The 8,553-nt window shown below is 39.4% G+C and overlaps 2 protein-coding genes across 2 annotated transcripts in view; one reads left to right on the top strand and one right to left on the bottom strand.

Moving 5' to 3' along the window:
• LOC104711284 lies at positions 15-1,548 on the bottom strand. Its single transcript, XM_010427976.2, has 3 exons — positions 1,313-1,548; positions 1,143-1,209; positions 15-1,066 (listed from the first exon to the last, which is right to left on the bottom strand). Exons 1-3 carry the CDS (start codon positions 1,385-1,387, stop codon positions 204-206), a joined length of 1,005 nt encoding a protein of 334 aa, XP_010426278.1. The 5' UTR covers positions 1,388-1,548; the 3' UTR covers positions 15-203.
• LOC104715387 overlaps positions 4,788-8,553 on the top strand; it is a 6,176-nt gene continuing 2,410 nt past the window's right edge. The window contains exons 1-3 of the mRNA XM_019229983.1: positions 4,788-4,877; positions 5,174-5,545; positions 5,642-8,527. Coding sequence (XP_019085528.1) covers positions 4,788-4,877; positions 5,174-5,545; positions 5,642-8,527 — 3,348 coding nt within the window. The remainder of the gene's footprint in view (positions 4,878-5,173; positions 5,546-5,641; positions 8,528-8,553) is intronic.

Here is an 8,553-nt window from a genome sequence, read left to right as displayed (position 1 = left end):
ACCACCACCACATGTTTCAGACGAAGAAGAGTCATTGACATAGAAGAACATAGAACATAGTTCTCAGTTGCCAAAAGACAAATCCTATACCCATATCTAAAGAGTTTTAAAGACAGGTGAAAAACGTAGTAACATGCGAGGAAAATAAGAAGAAGAGAGAAAAACAAACAGACACATGCCGAGAAACGCCACATTCCTTTTCTTCATGACCTGCAAAACATGCTAGACGAACGAGCAAGCCGAATAGTCAGACCACCACCTTGAACACTAGCCTCAACCTTGATAGTGTTCCTTTCATAGGGCTTTCTGCAACCAGGACAACGCCCATCTCCATCGCAAATCGTCTTGTGGCAGAAAAGGCAAAGCCGGAACCCACAAGGACATGGTAAGAAATTAGAATCTGTCAAGTCCAGATCTTCGTAACAAATGGGGCAAGAAGATGGCACTGTCACAGAACTAAAATGCAAATTCATAACAGGAAAACTACGCTGCTTTTCGAGATTAGGCAGACCCTGAGGACGTAGCTTATCATCTGGCCTCCACGCCTGGCTACTCTTTTGCTTCCTTGACATTGTTCTCGAACAATCCGGGTTCTCTTTTGCATCCCTTACAGCCACATCAGATCCATCCCTCGGCAAAGCTGATTGCTTGATGATACTCTCACGCTCTTCACAAGACTCAAGATGATTCTCTTTCTCATGCTTCTTCTCATCATCAGCTGCTAAAGCGTCAGCAATAGCCTCCCAATCATCCAAACAATCATCAGCATCATCCTCTTCTTCTGTTATATTACCAGAGCAAGAGCCACCACTTCCACTGCTGCTACTGCTGCTAAAATTAGGAATCGAATTCATGCCACTCAGGATACTGTTAGGGCTATTAGAAAGCGACTCAATAAAGCTCTCATGACGATGCTGTGTTCCACTGTTATGATTCTCTTCTTCTCTATCTCTACCCTGCACATCAAAATTCTCAACCGGACGATCTCTCTGAACACGCTTCTCACTCCTAATTCTTCGATTGGAATCTGTTTCCTCCTTATCCCCTTTGTTATTAATCATCGCAACTAATAAAAAAGAAAACCCAAATCAAATCCCAAGAAGCTAAAAGCTTGGATCTTTTTTTGAATTAATGATAATTACCTTGAGAAAGCCATTGCTCACGACGAAGACCTAGCTTGCTCTGTTTCAATTTCGCCGACCTGTTCGTCTGCAAACCCCCACAGTACAAAGATTGAAATTTGAAGATAGAAATGAGATTTGAGGAAAGATTGAAAGAGATTTACATTTAAAAGAAGAAAAATTTAACATACCCTTTTCTTTTTTCCGAAATCCTTGGCGCTAGGAGCTGCAGTAGCAGAAGCGTTGGTGATCGAATCAGAAATCATGGTGATTTTTACAGATGATTTGGATTTCCGAAACCAAAAAATCGAATTAACAAGAATTTACGAAAAATCACAAAACGGAGATTTCTCAAAAACCCTAAATTCAGATTTGTTCGCGAGAGAGAGAGAAGAAACGTGCGATTTTTTTATTTCTTTGTTGGTTGTGTCGTCTGTAAGAAGAGAAAGAAAAAGAAAGAGAGAGAGAGAGATAAAATATAAGGGGATAACGGAAACTCCTCTTCTCCGCTCAGAACTTTCCTCGTGACTAAAGTACCCTTCGTTTTGACTTTTGTACACGCGTTAACGTAAGGGTGTTTTGGGAATTGTGGTAGGTACACACGTGTGAGTTGCTTCTGTTCATTTTAAAACGGTGGCGTACGGTGGACTACACGTGAGTAAAGTTCATATGATTCACACATTAAGTACAGTACATATATCAAAAGCTTCTAGATCAATCAATCAGTTAGGTTTCTTCTGGTTACAAAACTTACAATTTTACACAAAATACACAATTAAATTAATGATTTAGAACAATAAAATCAACAATCAAAACCACAAAAGTCAAAATTGTGTGTTTTTTTTTCTTCTTTTTTTTTGGATGATCCATCAAACATCCTTTTCCTAATTTTGATGACCTGAAGCATCTACTGCAACACAAGAACATCAAAACATGAAATAACATGTAACTTGTAGGGGTGAATGTTATGTAACTTGTAATGGTGAACTAATTAAACCACACCTTAGAGCTAGATAACTTCAATCAATGAACCATTTAAGATAGTGACTTACATAGAGATTGTTCATGTGCATTAAGAGATGTCAATGGACCTAATTGACAAAAAAAAAAAGAAGAACAAAAAAGAGTATAAGCTATTTTTTATGATTTACATATATAATACAAGGACGGATATGGATTTAAACCTTCAAGCCAGTGTAACAATTCCAAGGCACAGAGACAGATTATCAACATGATGAAGAGTTGATACATGTGGAATGTTTTTTTTAATTTCCAAAAATGTCCAAAAAGAACTAAACTTTTATGACTTTATAAAGCTAACAACACTGTTCAATATGAAATCAGGAAAATAAAGACTGAAATTAAAGAATAAGTCTCGAAATAAACAAACCAACACAATGGTTCAACAAACAAAAAAAAAGTTTTTTTGAAGTTGTGTAGAATCTCTGACTTCAGTCTTTAACACAAACAAACAAATACCCACAGAAAAATATTCGGGGAATCTATAACTGAAAAAAGAGAGCAAAGACACGAATCAGTGAAAAAGACTTTTATTATGGATCAGAGAGATAAAACAGAGTTGTGATACGTTATCTCACATCAAATGCGCAGTTCTCGTGTACAAAAGGTAAAGCCACACTCTGGAGATGAGAGAGAAGTATGTTTGTTTCGCTGCAAAACTCGAGGTTAATACTAAAAGCAAACATACATATGTTTGTACTTATCTTTTTATCAGCCAACGAATTATCAATTTCACTGTCATAAGTCTCTCAACTAAGCAGTATGATTATATATTCAACTTAATTAATAATCAATATAAAATGCATGTGTAAGTAATGAATTTTTGCAACTCCAAAACGTCATATTAATATTCATATTCATATTCTTACAATTTGAATGATGTATTTAATGTTTTTTTTTTTTTTTTTTAATCGGTTTATCTCTCGATTGGGTCAAAAATCATAGATCAATCGTTGACATGTCACACACTTTGCTACTAAAATGCCTACAATGGTACTAAAATGTCCAAATCATGATCAAATTAATCAACCCGGTTGTGGTTATAAGCACAACACATGCTTATGATACATATTCCATATACTAACAACTCATAATGAGTAATGTGCAATGTTAGAAAGTAAGGTTCGTTTTCAAAATCCACCTAACGGTTGGAATAACCCGAAATGTACATATGAGTAGTTTCCTATCTATATATAGAGCGACATGCATAATCTTTGATTGTGACACTTATAAAGTAATGATATAGAGCAAAATAAAGGTTGGTGTCCTCGGTAATATTTCTTTGTAATTGCAACTCTGTGTTTTGTTTGTCTAATGAAAGTGATGTTTAAACGAGACTTCAATTAAGGGAAAACATACAAATTATATATTCCATCTGTTGGTCTTAAACATATCAGTCATATCAACCAACTTAGTCTTAACCTCTTAGGGTGATTGGGATGGTTTGTGGATTAGTGTACTTATTAGATCATGAATTACAAATATGTTATTCGTTTTTGTGGATTCAATTGCTGATTTTAAATTTAAGGAATATGTAATAACTAATAATTAGTTAATTATTGATTTATAATAACGATACAAAAAATAAATTTGTACTAATATTTTGCCGATACCTATTCATACATTATTATACTTCGAACAAACTAAATCTTTTAGCACTAAGATTACAAACACACAAATCAAAATCTATCTAGTAGTTATTTGTCTAATTTATGTGCAGTTGAGAAATGATTATGAGTGGTTGAGACATTAACTAGCCAAGTTGTACCGATAAATTAGTGATCACCAGGCCATAGTATAATAACACAACAGTGACTATACATTATCCATCCATAATATACAATGCCTTAAACCGGATAAATAAATTCGAACAGAAAAATTTCTATGATACATTTTCTTGGTTTATTCCGGTTCTGCAAACCGATTTGCTTAGGATTAATTTTTATTTTTAAAAAACAGAGAAATAAAGTCAAAGGACTAAGGAAACGTGGTCAAACCGTCCGTCACTCACCCACCTCTTAATCTCTCCAGTCCCTATGTCACCTGAAAAAGATTGGAGATGACGTCACGCACATATTGTTTTATCATTTAAGTCACCGCACTGTCACGTTATCTTTGCCCCTTTCCACAACTCCTCCCCCCTCTCTCTAACCCGACCCGATCCGCCCGAAATCTCCCAAGTCACCTTTCCCCTTTTCGCCCCGTCTCTCTCTCTCTCTCTCTTCGATTTTATTTTTGCTGGTGTTTTGTTCGCTTACGCGATTTCGCGAAAAGGAAAAAAAATCCGTATAGCTGGATCGTAACAAGGGGGCTGATTCGATTAATCACTTGGTTGCTACTATCTGTATTTGGATCTGTGTTGTTGTTTGTGTTCGGATCGGGAATTGAAGAAAAAAAACCCTGGTGATTTGATCCATTTCGTCGCGAAATTAGGGTTTTGATTTTAATTTCTCTGTGTCGCCGGTGGGGGTTTTTTTTTTGATGTGGATCTAAAGGTATCGAATATAATTGTCTGGGGATAAAGGGAAATTTTGAGGATTGGAGGAAGGAGAGGTGTGTATTGATGTTGTTGTTCGAAGGAGAAGATGATAGAAGGCTATGCATGGGAGGGTTTGTGAGCGGAGGCACAAAAGTCGTCGTCGGCACATGTTGATATCTTCCTCGCGTGTAATTGCGTCTGTGGAAGGTGGTGGTTCTTCTTGTTTGTCCTTATCTTCATCTACCTCGTTTTCTAAGGTAAAATTCCAATTCCAATTCGATTTCGATTTCAAAAGCTACAATCCAACACTAATTCGTGTTTTGGTGGATGGGTTTTGCCCTGAGTGTTGAAATTTTGATTTGTATTTTGGGATTCTAGTGATGGATTCGAGGAAATGAGTGTTTTTTTGTCTTAACCAATTGAACCAAGAATTGATCACATCAGTCTGGTGATTTAGGGCTCCTTATTAAATCTTACACCTTGGGGTGATTTTTTTTTGGGTTGGCTCTTGGACTTATAGTTTTGTTTTTGTGTGTTTTGCTGTCACTAGCAGGACGGGCGCAAAATTAGTGTTGGTGACTGTGCTCTTTTTAAGCCACCACAGGATTGTCCACCGTTCATTGGGATAGTTCGCTTGATCATTGCTGAGAAAGAAGATAAGTTGAAGTTGGGTGTTAATTGGCTTTATCGACCTACGGAATTAAAACTTGGCAAAGGCATCCTTCTTGAGGCTGAGCCCAACGAACTCTTTTATTCCTTTCACGAGGATAATATACCTGCTGCTTCCTTACTACATCCTTGTAAAGTTTCCTTCCTTCCAAGAGGTGTTGAACTCCCTTCTGGTATCTGCTCGTTTGTCTGTCGGCGAGTTTACGACGTTACAAACGAGCGCTTATGGTGGCTGACTGATCAAGACTATATTGATGTGAGATTATAATTCATCCACAAAACTGCCTTCTTCTGTTTGGATTTTTGATCTTCTCTGGTAACTAAGGCATTTTTTTTTTTTTTCACTTTGCAGGATCGACAACTAGAAGTAGACAAGTTATTGTGTAAGACTCGTTCAGAAATGCATACAACATTACAACAGGGTGGTCGTTCTCCCAAGTCCATGAATAGTCCAACAACATCACAAGCGAAAGATGGCATCCAGAATAATAACTCTTTTCTCTCTCAGGGTAAGGGAAGGAAAAGAGAGCGTATGGATCATGGTTCCGAGTCTGTTAAACGTGAACGTTCTTCCCGGGTAGATGACAGTGGTTCCGGTCCTCTCAGAACAGAAAGCGGTTTAAAGTCTGAGATTTCAAAATTTACGGAGAAAGGTGGTCTGGTGGATTCTGAAGGAGTTGAAAAATTGGTGCAGCTTATGCTGCCTGAGAGGAATGAGAAGAAAATAGACTTAGTTGGCCGTGCGATTCTTGCAGGGGTTGTAGCGGCAACAGACAAGTTTGATTGCCTTAGTCGTTTTGTCCAGCTCAGGGGATTACCCGTGTTTGATGAGTGGCTGCAGGAAGTTCATAAAGGGAAAGTTGGGGATGGGGGGAGTCCCAAAGACGGTGATAGGCTAGTAGACGATTTCCTCCTAGTCTTACTTCGCGCTCTTGACAAGCTACCTGTGAATCTCAATGCACTTCAGACTTGTAACATTGGAAAGTCTGTTAATCATCTAAGGTCACATAAAAATTCAGAGATTGGGAAAAAAGCAAGGAGCTTGGTCGACACATGGAAGAAACGAGTTGAAGCAGAAATGGATGCCAAGTCTGGATCCAACCAAGGTGTATCTTGGCCTGGAAGTGGAAGACTGACTCATGGTGGAAGGCATTCAGGTGGTTCCGCGGAGGGAAACAAGACATCATCATCACATCTACATGCTTCTAAGTCAGTCTCGGTCAAACAACAGGTGGAAAGCAACCTGAAGTGTGTAGCCACGTCGCCAGGCTCTACGAGATCAGCCCCATCTCCGGGATCAGGTGGTACTGTTTCTAAAGATGGACAGCATCGAAATGCTGGTGCTGGTGGTGTATCTGAAGTCCTAGCTGCAGTAAAGGATGAGAAAAGTAGCAGCTCCAGTCAGTCCCACAATAATAGCCAGTCTTGCTCGAGCGAGCATGCTAAAACAGGCAATTTATCTGGAAAAGAGGATGCAAGGAGCTCAACTGCTGGTTCAACTGTGAAGAAGTGCTCCAGTGGCTCTTCAAGGCATCGGAAATCAAACAATGTGTTTCAAGTATCATCTTCGTCAGCTTCCCCTAGGGAAGTTGGTTTAAATCGAACCTTCTCATCACAAAGGAATGTCCCTTCTGAGAAAATTTCTCAATCAAGTTTGACATCTGAAAAGATTCTTGAGGTTCCTCTGACTGAGGGTTGCAGTAATAAATTGATTGTTAAGCTGCCAAATCGGGGTCGCAGCCCTGCTCAAAGTGTGAGTGGAGGCTCTTTGGAGGACCCTGCTCCTGTGAATAGCCGAGCTTCTTCTCCTTTGCATGCGGTGAAGCAGGAACTGTGTGAAAATAATGTGAGAGAAAAAAATCATTCTTATCGACCTAATGTGAGCTCTGTCTTGAATGCGGAGTCTTGGCAAAGCAATGAATTAAAAGATATCTCGCAAGGGGGAGCTGGTTCACCACTTGTTGCTGGTGATGACCGCGGCAGAGCTCCTAAAGATTCTGATAAAGCAGCTGGAAATGTCAAAGGCACATCTTCCTTAGGAAATGAGTTCAAATCTGGAGAAAGGCATGGCGGAACACTCAGTTCAATGAATGCTTTGATTGAAAGTTGTGTCAGATACTCCGAGACAAATGCCTCTTTGGCTGGTTCAGATGATGTTGGAATGAATCTTCTTGCTAGTGTAGCTGCTGATGAGATGTCTAAATCGCCTGTTGCATCACCCCCAGTATCTCAGCCATCAAATTCCTTGATGAATGAAAATTCTATTGTAGGGAACGATGCAAAGCTAATTAATTCTGATGGTTTGCCGCACGAGCAACATCAAGGTGAGCAACATGTTAGCAGTAGTGGCTCACCGTTGGTGGAGTCAGAGATAAAAAATGAATCTAAGACTGGAGATCATGATAAGAGCTCAAATTCAGAGACGGAAGATCTACAAAGGTTGGTGGATCAGCGCCTAGAGAGCAATGACAATTCAGATGATGTCGTTGCTTCTCCTGCTTTACCCACAAACGCCATCAAGGAAAAGCTTTTGGATGATAGTGACTCTGTGGAAGTAAAGGATAGGAAGGCTGATGTTAAATCAGAGGCAGATAACTCATCAGACTCAACGAAAAGAGTAGCAAGCTCAATGATAACTGAATGTAGAGATATTAGTCAAAAGGTAGATTCTGTGGCTGTTGAACACGCTCCCTTTGTCGGTGTTGATGATGAAAAGAAAGTAGAGAAACCCCCAACGGTGTTGAGTTCTGAGCTAGTTAAAAAAGTGGAAGATGTACCAGTCTCTCCTGGGATTTCAAGGGGTATGGATGCAGTAAGCACTGATAGACTTGGAACTGAAACGGTCAATAATATGGCAGTTAATCAGATAGACCAAAAAGATATAAAGAAGATTAAGCAGGATTGTGATGCTTCTGGGGATGCTATGAAGGATGACGCAGCTGGTTTGGACTCATCTGTCAATAAAGGTAAAGTTGAGCCTGTGGAGGGGAATCAAGAAAATATTGAAGTAAAGGAACGGTGCTCAGGGTTAAGAGCTACTCCAGGAGTATCACCGAAAGATGCAGAGGATCTTAAGAGACCGAACGGGCCTAAAACCAGTGATGCTGATGGAGATGAAGCAGAGGAGTGTACGTCTGCTGCCAGAGATGCTTCTTCCGTTTCAGCCGCAGCTTCAGCTGGATCAGAGATGGATGCCAGAGTTGAGTTTGATCTAAATGAAGGTTTTGATGGAGACGATGCAAAACAGGGGGATTCAAATAACTT

The sequence above is a fragment of the Camelina sativa genome, chromosome 9 (genome assembly GCF_000633955.1).
Source record: "Camelina sativa cultivar DH55 chromosome 9, Cs, whole genome shotgun sequence".
NCBI lineage: Eukaryota > Viridiplantae > Streptophyta > Magnoliopsida > Brassicales > Brassicaceae > Camelina > Camelina sativa.
The sequence above is the reverse complement of the archived record's forward strand: the minus strand, read 5'-3'. Positions and strand labels throughout refer to the sequence as shown.

What these genes read in the sequence shown, in the direction of transcription:
- LOC104711284 (XM_010427976.2), bottom strand. Translation starts at nt 1,387, where the DNA reads ATGATTTCTGATTCGATCACCAACGCTTCTGCTACTGCAGCTCCTAGC. An exon ending in ATTTCGGAAAAAAGAAAAGG is followed by an intron (nt 1,210 to 1,312) that starts GTATGTTAAATT and finishes GGGGGTTTGCAG; the next exon opens with ACGAACAGGTCGGCGAAATT. An exon ending in TGAGCAATGGCTTTCTCAAG is followed by an intron (nt 1,067 to 1,142) that starts GTAATTATCATT and finishes CTTTTTTATTAG; the next exon opens with TTGCGATGATTAATAACAAA.